This window comes from Phyllostomus discolor, chromosome 1 (assembly GCF_004126475.2).
Source record: "Phyllostomus discolor isolate MPI-MPIP mPhyDis1 chromosome 1, mPhyDis1.pri.v3, whole genome shotgun sequence".
Lineage (NCBI taxonomy): Eukaryota > Metazoa > Chordata > Mammalia > Chiroptera > Phyllostomidae > Phyllostomus > Phyllostomus discolor.
Window position 1 is genome coordinate 123,721,437 of NC_040903.2, and position 14,688 is coordinate 123,736,124.

General features: G+C 39.0%; 1 protein-coding gene across 1 annotated transcript in view; it reads right to left on the minus strand.

The window, feature by feature from the left end:
- FANCM (FA complementation group M) overlaps positions 1-14,688 on the minus strand; it is a 66,526-nt gene that overhangs the window by 50,957 nt on the left and 881 nt on the right. The window contains 3 exon segments of the mRNA XM_036028806.1: positions 2,789-2,947; positions 10,881-10,958; positions 14,309-14,481. Of these exon segments, the coding sequence (XP_035884699.1) occupies positions 2,789-2,947; positions 10,881-10,958; positions 14,309-14,481 (410 nt within the window).

Below are 14,688 nucleotides of genomic sequence, written 5' to 3' on the forward strand. Positions count from 1 at the left end.
GCGCATGCCACAACACTCTGACTAACTGAGCCACGCAGCCAGGACCATTTTAGTATATTTTTCTTTTTCTTCCCTTCCTACTTTGCTGATCACACTGCCTAAAGAAGCACTCTCTCAGCCCTGGCTTGGTAGGTTAGCTGGTGAGAGCATCAGCCCGATATGCCAAGGATGAGGATTCGATCCATGCCCAGGGCACATACAAGAATCAACCAATGAATGCATAATTAAGTGGAACAACAAATTGATGTTTCTTTCTCTCTTTCCCTTCCTCTCTCAAAATCAATTTTTTTTAAAAAAGCACTTTGAAAAATACTGACAAAATTAAATTCTTATTATAGTGATTATACAAATTGCGACTTTTAAATTCTTGTAAGTAAAATAACTTTATTTTTAAAAGATTTTATTTATTTATTTTTAGAGAGGGAGAAAGAAGACAGAAACATCAATGTATGGTTGCCTCTCACATGCCGCCCACTGTGGATCTGGTCCACAACCCAGGCATGTGCCCTGACTGGGAATCGAACCAGGGACCCTTTGGTTTATAGGCCGACACTCAATCCACTGAGCCACGCCAGGCAGGGTGTAAGTAAAATAATTTTAATCATAAGCAAATGTATTAGTATTTAGGGGATGATTATTGGAAAGACTTTGCCTTAAATTATTAATTATGCTTAGAAATTTGTTACAAATAATTTAAAGACAAAATATAAACCATATTCCTATAAAACTTCACTTTAAGAAAGATTTATTAAAGGTTAAATGATAGATGAATGTATAACCAATGTTTTGGTTATACATTCTGCATCAAGAATTACTTCAAAACATCATAGGTCAAAACAATAATTTTATTTGCTCATGATTCTGATTCTGTGGGTAAGAATTCAAGTGATTCACTGAGACAGCCTAGGAGCTATGATACCACAAGGACAATAAGAACATCTAGTGCCTAGATCTTGGTTTCTACACAGCATTCTTCCATAAGAGGAACAAAGATTCCTTGGAAAAATGGTTGATTCCATGGCTGGGACAAGAAAAATACCAAATGAACATAAAATATCTTGTCATGCCAGAGAGACAGGAAGTTTTCCCCCTCAACCACACTCCCAAAAAAGTACATCTTCAAGAACACACAAGCCATCTTAAAGGAGGCCCCAGGCCAAAGCTGGTATAATCTGAGCAACAAAATTAATAATAGTACTGGATTTAACCCACACAAAAAAATATCTATTAGTCTATACTGATATAAAGAATTGAATTAATAAGAGAAGAAACAACTTCATTATTGAAGAATTCAAATTAACAAATGTAAAAGAAATAAGGGAAAGAGGGAACACTGATTAGGTAAACACTACAGAAATAGTTGTACGCAAGAACCACCATTATTATGCTAAAATTAGTGGGCAAAATATGTTGAGAACAGAATATTTGCATATTCTTAAAGTATCTCCCCCAGGGAACTCTCTAAGCTATTTTTGCAAATTTCCTGACATCCACAATTGCTGCAAATGTTAAAAATAAGAAATAAAAAAAGTGTCAGGGCACTGTGCTGATAGCTTGTCTCTGTACTCCTGATGGAGCTTCGGATGGCTGGGGGATAGCTGAAAAACCCCAACTGGAGCCATATGTCTGCACCTTCAATTCTAGTTACTTATCTACTGGTTTCTTCTTCTCCCTTCTCCTCAACATGGCTAGATTGAGGTTTATCACATGTATTGGTCAAAGTCAGCCACAGAGCCAGTTTAGTTTCTAGGAAAGGGAAAATGTATCATGTCTCTCAATGGGAGGAATGGCAAAGAAGCCACTTTAATCCATGACAATGAGGATATGAAAATAGAGTTTTCTCCTAGGATGACACTAATTATTAACTACTGGAAAAACATTGTGTTACCTCAAATTCTCCCACTGAAAGTGATAACAGTGTAAGAAGTTTCTCAATAACTATAATATTCGAATTTGGACCAGATAATTCTTTATTCTTTGTTGTTGGGAGGAAGGGCAGGCTCTCCTGTCCACTGCAGAATGTTACACAGCATTCCTGGCCCTCTATAAACTAAATGCCAGTAGCAAGTCCACTCCCCATCCACTCCAGATACGATAACCAAAAATGTGTCAAGACATTGGCAAACATTACCAGATGGGCAAGATTGCCTCCAGTTGATCAGGGAAAATATTGAAAATATATTTATTTCCTTACAAAGAAACGTCTGGTTGAATCTAGGTAAGTGTTATGGGTGTGATCGTTATGTGAAAAGTCACTGAGCTGCACACTTACGTTTTGAGCATTCTGCTGTGTGTGTATATGGGAGGGTCATACTATAATTAAAAGAGTTACTTAAAAAAATACAAAATGAGCCCTGGCTGGTGTAGCTCAGTGGATTGAATGCAGGCCTGTGAACCAGAGAGTCATGGTTTGATTCCCAGGCTAGGGCACATGCCTGGGTTGCAGGCCGGGTCCCCAGCAGGGGGAGCAGGAGAGGCAACCACACATTGATGTTTCCCTCTCTCCTTCCCTTCCCCTCTAAAAATAAATAAATAAAATCTTTTAAAAAATACAAAATGATATAAAGCTATTATTGACTTTAGAAATGGTATATCATTTTGTATTTCTTCTTTGTCAGTACATGTAAAGAATGGTGCTATATCCAAAAATTTTCATTTCAAATAATTTTTCGACATGTTAATTATAAACTGATAACCACATATTCTCACAGCCAGATTCTATTAAGTACAGTAATTACACTGTCAGTTCATTTATTTGAAACACTGAACTGTGATGAGAATGGTTTACCTGTACATATGCCTTTTGGATGGCTGCAAGTTCTTCACCAAGGGGAACAACAAGCTTTTCAACTCGTCTTTCATGAGAGTATGGCAAAATATCCTGGGAATCTTCAGAACGAAGTTCTATCTGCCCAATTAGTAGGTTAGTAATAACCTGTTGCACAGCCTACAAAAAACCAATGAAATATGATTATAAATTACATTACATATTAAATATATGTACTTTACTTTGTCACTAACAGAAATAAGATAGTAAAATTTGAAAGAAACATTAAAAATTCACACCATTAAATGTTTATTTAAAAAACTATAAAAACCATCAGAAGTGACACAACTAGTACATGCCCAACAAGTTAATCAAATGTATTTGCACTCTCTGATAACAATGATGTATTCCATCAACCTTTTACAAAGATACAGACAACAGAAGTTTCATATCAGCAAACTAAATCCCTAAAACATTGTAACAATAAATTTTAGAGCCAAAACTAGAATCCAGATTTCCTGATTCCTTGCAAATACTTTCCAGTGATATTTGTGGGAGACACAGAGCACTCTTGTTACTATTAAAGAATAAAAATGTATCTTACATTTGTAAGGAGTACCATAAAATCAACCTGTTAAGAATTTGAGAGTACAGGACCTATACTAAATCAAGTATTGATAAATTAGCAGAATATTTTTCATTTAAATCAATATATATAATGTGAATCTATTTCTGGGAATGAATTTCATTCACCCAAATGTCATAAAGGAACTTAATTGTAAAAATACAGAATAAGAGCAAAAAGATAAAACCTGTTGGCATGAACAACGACTATACCATTAGACTATAGTATTGACAACGTAATTAAAAACTAAAGGGGGGGAGAGGTAGGAGGTGGGACATAGGGGATGGGGAAAGAGAGAGAGAAAGACTCAATTGTAAACATATTTAAAAATTAAGAGCTTTAAACAAAAACAGAAAAGCTTAATGGGCTTAGTTTCTGACAAAAAATTCCCAAGGGCAAATAATCACGTCTTAATCACCTTTGTATTCCCAATACCTGGGCCTAATAGGTACTTTACTATAGTTATAGAAAGCTCACATAAATTTAAAATCTAGAGTAAATTTGTAACCATTTTATAAACATGAGTAATACTTCAATATTTTTTTAATATATTTTATTGATTATTCTATTACAGTTGTCCCATTTCCCCCCTTCTCTCCCCTCCACCCTGTACCCCCCTCCCACCCACATTTCCCCCTTTAGTTCATGTCCATGTGTCATACTTATGAGTTCTTTAGTTTCTACATTTCCCGTACTATTCTTGCCCTCCCCCTATCTATTTTCAACCTACATTCTATGCTACTTATTCTCTATACCTTTTCCCCCTCTCTCCTCCTCCCACCCCCCTGCTGCTAACCCTCCATGTGCCCTCCATTTCTGTGGTTCTGTTCCTGTTCTAATTGTTTACTTAGTTTCTTTTGGTTTTGCTTTAGGTGTGGTTGTTAATATTTGTGAGTTTGCTGTCCTTTTACTATACATGTCTTTTCTTTATCTTCTTTTCTTAGATAAGTCCCTTTAGCATTTCATAAAATAAGGGCTTGGTGATGATGAACTCCTTTAACTTGACCTTATCTGAGAAGCACTTTATCTGACCTTCCATTCTAAATGAGAGCTTTGCTGGATAGAGCAATCTGGGATGTAGGTCCTTGTCTTTCATGACTTGGAATATTTCTTTCCAGCCCCTTCTTGCCTGTAAGGTCTCTTTGGAGAAATCAGCTGACAGTCTGATGGGAACTCCTTTGTAGGTGACTGTCCCCTTACCTCTTGCTGCTTCTAGGATTCTCTCCTTCGTTTTTACCTTGGCTAATGTAATTATGATGTGCCTTGGTGTGTTTCTTCTTGGGTCCAACTTCTTTGGGGCTCTCTGAGCTTCTTGGATTTCTTGGAAGACTGTTCCCTTTGCCAGACTGGGGAAGTTCTCCTTTATTATTTGTTCAAATACGTGCTCAATCTGTTGCTTTTCCCCTTCCGATTCTGGTACCCCTATAATTCGGATATTGGAACGTTTAAAGGTGTCTTGGATGCTCTTAAGCTTTTCTTCGATTTTTTGAATTCTTATTTCATCATGCTTTCCTGCTTGGTTGATTCTATCTTCCTTCTGGTCCACTGTATTGTTTTGAGACTCATATTCCTTCCTTTCACTATTGGCTCTCCTCCAAGTGTCTTCCTGCATCTGTTTTATGGTAATCTGCATTCTTTCACCTAAATTTGGTCCAAAATCAACCAGTTCCGTGAGCTTTCTGATCACCAGTGTTTTGAACTGCGCATCTGATAGATTGGCTAATTCTTAGTCGCTCAAAAGGATGAGTCCTGGGGGACTGATCTGCTCTGTTGAAAACATAGTTTTTTTTTGTTTGTTTGTTTTCCCCCCGTCTCTCCTTTTTTTTTTTCCGGTCTGGTTGCTCTTGTTATGGTGGGGGGCGGAGCCTTAGGTGCTCGCCGGGGCTGGGCACCCCAGTCGCTAGATTGTGGGGGCGAGGTGGGAGAAAACAATGGCGGTAGTTCCATTCCCCTGGACTCAGACCCTTGTCTGGGCTTCTGGGCCGCGAGTTCTGCCCTGGTCCACAATCGCTACCCCTCTGGGTCTGCCAGCCGCAGCTTGCGTACTCAGGGATCACCGCTGCCTTCTTGCGCGCCGGATGGCTTTTGCGCCGATTTCGCGCCAAACCTTCCCCCGACCTACGCGCGCCGCCGACCCGAGGCAGCCCCGCGCCCGCCCAGCTGGTCTTCTCCTACCAGTCCGGATGAACGCGTCTACTTCAACTTCTTGGCTGCCCGACTTCCATTCAGATAAATCCTCTGCCGGATCTGGGTGTTATTCTGATAGTAAATTATTGTTGTAAATTATTGGTTTTCTAATCTTGGTTGTGCGAGGAGGCACGGTGCGTCCACCTATTCCTCCATCTTGCCAGAAGTCCAAAAGACCCTTATACTTCAATATTTTTAATCATGCATCCATTCCAGAAAGGTCTGAGTAACTCCCACCTGCCAGGTATTGAGCTGATAACAGAGTTATAACTGAGATAGATATCATCCCTGCATTCATGTAGCTACTATTTTAGTGGATCAAAGTGTCAACAAATAAATGAACAAGCAAAGGAATCACAGATTATAATAAATATTAAGAAAATCACAAGATAGGGGAGCTGACTTTTCATAGCATAGGGTGGATCTCTCTGAAGGGATGACAATTAAGCAGAGACTTAAAAGTTCAAGTCTCTACTAAAAGTAGGCATATTTAAACAAAGCTAGGGGAAGGGGCAGAAATAAAATAGAAATTTCAAAAAATCAAGGCTATGCCCAGAAAAAAGAAAGTCTTACAGAGTGGCAGAGTTATCTTAGAAAGTATCCAAAGCCAATACAAAAGCTCTTTCAGAGCTACCAAACTCAGAATGTCATGGATAGCACCCAAAATCTGCATTTTTACCAGCCTCCAATAAAAGAAACCAGCACTCCCTGGGCAAATGGTTGTTTCCATGGGTAAAACAGGAAACAATCTGAACATACCAAATGAACATAAAATATCTTGATGCCAGAAAGTTAGGAAGTTGTGTGTGTGTGTGTGTGTGTGTGTGTGTGTGTTTAAGTGCTTTCTAGACCCTGGCCGGGTACCTCAGTTGATTGCAGCAGCATCCCAATTTACCAAGGCGGTGTGTTCATTCCCCCATCAGAACATATACAAGAATCAACAAATGAATGAGTAAATAAGTTGAATAACAACTAATCAATGTTTCGCCCTCTCTCTCCTCTTCCTCTTTTTGTGTACAAATCAATAAATGAAAAAAAATTTTAACAAAACTAAAAAATTGTAGGGAAAAGGGTACTTTCTAATGGACACAAAAGCCATCTCAAGGATAGTCCAACGGTCAAAACTGGAACAATTTGAGCAACAAAATTAATGGTGGTATTGGATTATAGTCCATAAAAAAATCCATTAGTCTACATTAACATAAAGAGCTGAACTAGGGTGAAGAAGGCAGCATAGGTAAATATGGCTCACCTCCTTGCACAATCACATCAAAATTACAGCTAAAATATAGAACTATTACTCCGAATTGTAACAAATCGAGTTGAATGGAAGTCTGACAACTATTAAATTAAAGAAACTATATCCATCCAGACTGGTAGAAGGTACAGGACTGTTCCAGACGTGGAATAGGCTGGTCCCACACCCAGGCATGGTGGATAAAAATTCGGGAGGGATACCTTGGAAGTGAGGAGTTCCAGTCCCACACCAGAGCCCCCAGCCCAGGATTCCAGGGCCAGGAAAATAAATCCCCATAACTTCTGGCTGCAATAAACAGCAGGGACTGAGTTGGTAGAAGAAAGATCTGGAGTCCCAAGCAGTTCCTGTTAAAGAACCCACAAACGGACTTACTCAGACTCACTCCGACTCACTCCCTCTGAGCTTCAGCATCAAGGTAGCAGCTTGAAAGGCACCAGCGGCATACAGGGGAGAACTGAAGTTTCTGGCATCAAGGCAAGAGCTGGGGGACAGCTTTCTCCCAGACAAAAAGGTGGGCAGAGGCCATCGATCCTTTGTGAACCCCGCCCCCCACACAGAGCCAGCAGATAGGTGCCATATTTGAGACTCCATCAATCTGGCTAAGGCTGTTTGCCCTGCCCTAGAGGTCCTTGAGACTCTGTCCCACCTAGCTTACAGACACACCTAAAACTGTTAACAGAGACTTTTCCATATGAATGGCTCATTTTGGCTCCTATATCACAACTCCCTAAATCCTATTGAACAAGCAACAGCAGGCCTCATAAGTCCAGTCTCAGTAAGCCCTCAGCACCTATATCTCTTGCCAAGTGGCCCCAAGCTCAGTATTACCTGCAGTCAACCTAGATTCACAGCTTGGTTTCCCCCAGGAATCTCCAAACCCAACATAAGTATCAACCATTTTACATTGCTTTATAGCTCAAGTAGAGTGGTCCAGGGTAAAACACAGGTGGGTGATGACCTTGACCTGCACCACCCAGGAAACCGTATAGCCTGCTCACCTAGTGGACAGCTATAGACCACAGTGGAGCACCACCATGCCGCTCCTGCACAGCTGATCCTCCACGTAGACCGGAGGTTGATGGTCAGTGGACACAGCCAGTCCTTGCACCTGACTAGCCTGGTTAAATCCCTTCTACTGACCTGCTAACAGCAACCAAGACTACAAGAGGAGGGTGTACTCAGCCACATGAAGGGCACACCTCGAATACCAGCCTTGGGTAATAAAGGAGGCTGTGCCACTGGATCCTACAGGACACTTACTACGTTAGACCACACTACCAAGATAGGGAGTCATAGCTCCCTAGTTCTACCCAATACATAGAAACAAGCACAAGGAGGCTGCCAAAATGAGGAGACAAAGAAACATGATCCAAATGAAAAAATGGATCAAAACTCCAGAAAAAGGACTAAACAAAAGGGAGATAAGCAATCTATCAGGTGCAGAGTTCAAAACACTGGTTATAAGGATGCTCAAGGAACTTAGTGAAGACATCAAAAGCATAAAAAAAAAAATCTAGTCAGAAACAAAGGCTACATTGATTGAAATAAAGAATAATTTACAGGAAGTCCTGGCTTGTGTGGCTCAGTGAATTGAGCACTGGCATAAGAACCAAAGGGTCACTGGTTTAATTCCCAGTCAGGGCACATGCCAGGTCACCAGTAGGGGGTGCGTGAGAGGCAACCACACACTGATGTTTCCCTGCCTCTTTTGTCTCCCTCCCTTCCCCTCTGTCTAAAAATAAATAAAATTTTTAAATTAAAAAAGAATAATTCACAGGGAAACAACAGTAGAGTGAATGAAGCCAAGAATCAAATCAATTATTTGGAACATAAGGAACCAAAAAATGATCAATCAGAACAAGAAGAAAAAGGAATCTGAAAAAGCGAGGATAGTGTAAGCAGCCTCTGGGACAACTCCAAGCGCTCCAACATTCACATTATAGGGGTGCCAGAAGGAGAAGAGGAAGAGCAAGAAATTGGGGATCTATTTGAAAGAATGAGGAAAGAAAACTTCCTTAACTTGGTGAAAAAAATAGACGTGCAAGTCCAAGAAACAGAGAGTCCCAAACAACGTGCATGCAAAGAGGCCCACTCCAAGACACATCATAATTAAAATGCCAAAGATTAAGGATAAAGAGAGAATCTTGAAGATCAAAACTATGAACAATAAAATGGCAATAAATATAAATCTATCAACAATTGAATCTAAAAAACACACTAAGCAAGCAAGAAGAACAGAGACAGAATCATGGATATGGAGAGGGTTTGGGTGGTTGTCATATGGGAGGGTGTGGGGCAAAGGATGAAGAGGTGAGAGGTACAAGCAGTTACAGAATAGCCACAGGGATGTAAAGTACAGTACAGGAAATGGACTAGCCAAAGAACTTACACACACGACCCATGGACATGAACAATAGTGTGGGGACTTCCTGAGGGAGTAGGGGGTGCTGGGTGGAGGGGTACATAGGGGTAAAAACTGGACAACAGTAATACCATAATCAATAAAATATAATTTTTTAAAAAGTTACCTTGTTGCTAAAAGGTACTATGTATTTAGGCCTAAGATGATTGCATTTGTACTAAACATGTACAGACTTATTCTTCCCGTCATTATTCCCTAACTACACAGTAAAACAACTAATTCCATAGCATTTACATTGTATTGGGTATTATAAGTAATCCAGAGATGATGTAAAGTATATAGGAGAATGTGTGTATAACATTTTACGTAAGACACTTGAGCATCTGTGGATTGTGGTATCCATGGGGTCCTGGAACAAATCTCTTGAACATACAAGGAATGACTGTAATTTCACAATGGAGAAATTGGCACCTTCAAAAAATCATAATTGACAGCACCAGCAATAAGGCATATCAACACCATGTATTCTCTAATAAAATGTGCTGAGAGAGATAGCTCTTCTAGGGTATCCTTGCCAAAAACTCCACTCACAAGAAAATATCAGCCAAACATAAACTGAGGGATATTCTGCAAAATAACTGGTATCCACCCTGCAAGAACAGCATGAAAAACAAAAAAAGGTCACAGAAGACCAAAAAAGACAGAGGAACTATCACAGTAAGAAGGGCCCAGGAGACGTGACAACTAAATGCAATGTGGGATCCTGAACTGGAACCTGGAACAGAAAAGAACACTGGCGGGAAGAATGGCAAAATTCAAATGAGGTCTCCAGATTAATTACTAGTATTGCACCAATGTTAATTTCCTGCTTCCGATAATTTTACCATGGTTATATAATATGTTAACATTAGAGAAAATTAAGCAAAGGATACACAGATACTTCAATTTTTACAAATATTCTGAAAGTCTGAATTTATTTCAAAATAAAACTTAAAAAGAAACTCTTTTTAAAAGACTGTATTTATTATCTTTAGAGAAAGTGGAAGGGAGGGAGAAAGAGAGGGAGAGAAACATCAATGTGTGGATGCCTGTTGTGCAGCCCCAACTGGGGACCTGGTCTGCAACCCAGGCATGTGCCCTTGACTGGGAATCGAACCAGGGATCTTTTGGTCTGCAGGCTGGCACTCAATCCACTGAGCCACACCAGCCAGAGCTAAAAGAAAACTTTTAAAGAGAACAGTATAATTTAACAAACAGCTTTAGGTGATTCTCATGCACACTTAAGTCTGAAAACTACTAATGTAGAAAAACCCCTGCAAACACAAGGGAGGCATGCTATAGAAAATGTTGGAGTCCTAAACTCAAAGTAAATACTACAGTGGAAAACTTCCCTGGCTGTTGTGGCTCAGTGGATTGAATGCCGGTGTATAAGGCAAAGGATCACCAGTCTGATTCCCAGTCAGGGCACATGCCTGGGTTGCAGGCCAGATCCCCAGTAGGGGTTGTTTCAGAGGCACCCACACATGGATGTTTCTCTCCCTCTCTTTCTCCCTCCCTTCCCCTTTCTAAAAATAAATAAATAAAATCTTTTTTAAAAAAAAGAAAAAAGAAAACTGATCCAGCCATTTACAAAAGTTCTTATTTTTGTAACTGTTAATAAATGGAAAAACATTTTACTTACCTTTATATCACTACCTGGTGTGGCACTAAGAGCCAATATTCTAAAGTGATTTGTATATTTGACTAGTTCTCTTACAACCTTAAAAAAAGAAAAAAAGTTCTTTGATTTCATACATCCATTACAAAAATAACAATGATTCTGTTAAATAAACCAATATATTTGGTACATTATCATTATTCCTTTATTTAGAATACTGATGGTCTAGTGGATGGAACTATCATTAATTATATCCAGAGAGTAAATAATTTAGGTTTATAGTCTACACCATTAAAAAAAACACTTCAGGGTTTCTTCTATATATAAGCTACGACATCAGGCCTAACAGTGGCAAATGGAAGAAGAGAAAGTGCACTCTCCATTGCTTAGACCACAATCCAGCCTTACAGCATATTCATATGCACACTTACCAGATTCAGATACATCATAACATAAAAATAGGAAAAACTTAAATACTAATATAAAAGGAGATTTGAAATGAAAAAAATTGTTTTAGGATTTTAAGAAGTTAGATTGTATTAGAAAGCTCACAATTTTTCAATTAAGTTTATTCATAAAAGAATAAGGTTAATTGGGAGTTACTTTAAAAGTTTAACTTTCCTTTAAAATCCTAAAACGTTTTCTCAGTGGCACCAAAGCATCAGTCTAAGCTCTCCAGTTTAAGTTCTATACCACTTCCAATATGATTAATACTGGATAATTTGGCAGATTCCCATATGCCCCTTTGCACAAGTCCTCAATACAAGACAAAACAACCGCTAAGTAAAATGAGGTGCAGAAACAGCTCTTAAGACCCCAGTTTCCCACTAGCTATGGAAACAGTAAAATTAGATTATTTAAAACTACTCTAATTTCAACCCATGTCAAGGATGAATTCAATGAGACTCACACTAAATCTTAATTAATATTCAAAAAATATTAATTCTGGAGGATTTTTAAAAAGCTTTTATTTATTTTTAGAGAGAGGGGAAGAAAGGGAGAAAGAGAGGGAAAGACATCAATGTGTGGTTGCCTCTTACATGCCCCCTACTGGGGACCTGGCCTGCAACCCAGGCATGTGCCCTGTGGGAATCAAACCATTGACCTTTTAGTTCAAAGGCTGGCACTCAGCCCAATGAGCCACACCAGCCAGGGTTATATGTAATTCTGGAGCTTTTTTTTTTAAACATTATACCTAATGAATATAAAGATACAACATTATACTTAATGGAGACTTAAGTAGAATTGTTCTAATTAAAAACTGATGTAAGACACAATGTCCCTAGTACATGACTTTTTCCAGAAGGGATTCTCAAGCGTTTTGTAGAAGAGGAAATGGTGTTATGTTTGAAATCCTGGAAGCTACGTTCTTCATGGAGCTGTTGGAACCTATACCTGGAACATTCAATGTAGCATAAACTCTCAGGGATATTGGGTAGTAATGGAGTAAATGCATGTCTCATTGTACTCAATAAAAGCATAAGCCTTGTAATTGAAACAAGAAATCACCTAATGCCTAGAAATTTCTTGAAAATAAATGAGTTGCCTAGCTGGTGTGGCTAAGTGGACTGAACATAGGCTACAAGCCAAAGAGTTGCCAATTCAGCTCCTGGTCAGGGATGGCCTGGGTTGTGGGCCAGGTCCCATGTGGGGGCATGCAAGGGGCAACTGATTGATGTTTCTTTGCACATCACTATTTTTCTTTTTCTTTCTTTTTTCTTTTTTTATTTTTAGAGAGGGAAGGGAGGGAGAAAGAGAAACATCAATGTGCGGTTGCTGGGGGCTGTGGCCTGCAACCCAGGCATGTGCCCTGACTGGGAATCGAACCTGAGACACTTTGGTTCGCAGCACGTGCTCAATCCACTGAGCTATGCCAGTCAGGGCTTAGATCACTATTTTTCTCCCTCTCTTTCTTCCTCCCTTCCCGCTTTCTAAAAATAAATAAATAAAATATTTTAAAATAAAGAAAAGAAAATAAATGAGTTAAAGTTGCTAAATATGAGCTAAATCTACAAAATGAATTCCACAGTAGAATAAAAATTTGTACATGCCCCTGAAGCAGAAATCTTAACATAGTTGGGAATTAATTTAATGTGGAAAAATACAAATGAATGGAAAAATATATCCATTTAACCCTGGCTGGCGTAGCTCAGTGGATTGAGTGTGGGCTGCGAACCAAAGTGTCGCAGGTTTGATTCCCAGCCAGGGTACATGCCTGGGTTGCAGGCCATGACCCCCAGCAGCTGCACTTTGATGTTTCTCTCTATCTCCCTCCCTTCCCTCTCTAAAAATAAATAAATAAAATCTCAAAAAAAAAGGAAAATATATCCATTTCTTGGCTAGGATCAACTCTAAGAAAGATGACATTTTCCAGAAGATAATACAGAGATATAAAACAATGATACTTAAAAGGTTCCCAAGGAAACAGCTTTATAAATTCACAAAATGACAGTGAAATTCATCCATTTGCACTAAATGAAATCAATGTTCCTTTCTATCCTTATCTGATACCCTCCCTAGTATCACCAACATTATAGTTTTAAGTACCTACCTCCTACATGCTGGTGATTTCCAAATCTGTTATCTCCAGCTCAGAATTGTCCAGTGAGATCCACACTTCCATCACCTACTGCCTAGTATACATCTACAGCTAGATTCTCATAGACACCTCAAACTCAACAGTCTAAAATGGCACTATCTTTCCTATCTTTCCATAATACCCCAAATCTTCTCTGCTTCCAGAACTCTTCATCTTGACTGGTAACACCAACATCCTCACAATCTTCCAATAGTCAAATAACTGGGAGTCATCCTAAATTCCTCCTATCCCTCATTTCACACCCTGCCTTTAGCTTTCTCTCCTCTAGTCCCTTTTAAATCTTAGGTATCTTGCAGCTAAACATTTTTTGAGTCTCCACCACCTAGATCCCTTACGCTTTACAAAGAGCATTTGAATTGGTAAGCACAAAATACAAATGCCTTCATGACCTGGTTGTAAAGCACCTTACCAGCCCATAGCTCACCTCTTCACCTTTGTCCTTCGTATTCCTGTAGTACTTAACTGGAAGGCACTGTTAGGTGTGTTGTATACATTATGTGATTTAATCCTTAAAACAACCTTAACAGTTAAGTATTACTTTACCTACCTGCCAACAAGTGACACTGCATATCCACTACCAATTTTGGGATTACCTTAGTTCTAAAACTCCACCCATACCCTGCTGTGAATCAGTACCTCAATGACTAAGCTTTCATCATCTACATCTGACACTAATGGCTTTGTTAACCATTTTTTTTTAAAAGACAGCAGATCACAATCTGTTCTAAGATAGTAGTAGATAAGGCCTTTCATAATAACTTCATCATCAATAACATCCATCATTAATAATTATTCCCCAAAATACTCTATAACAATGTTTATACTAAAAAATTACTTTTAAATGAAATATTACCTGGCAATAAGCATAGTTCCCAAGAGCTTTATGAGCTTCATCAATAACTAGACACTTTATTTCAGCAGCAGGACAAGCTCCTCTAGAAAGATCATTTACCATGACTTGAGGTGTAAGAAAAATGACTCTCTTACTGCACCATATTTCCTTCCTGGTGGAAGCTTGAGTAGATCCTGCAAATAAAAATGACACTGGGTAACAGATGGGGTATATATACACACTTAATAGCTTCAAAATGCTCTAATTAGCTACAGGGATTCTCTGAAGACTGAGTCAAGCAATCCTATTTATTAGGGCTGGACTTACTACAAGGACAGGAGTACCTCAGAGACATAGAATGTTCGGCTCCAGACCACAGTAATAAAGCGAGTGGTAATCTT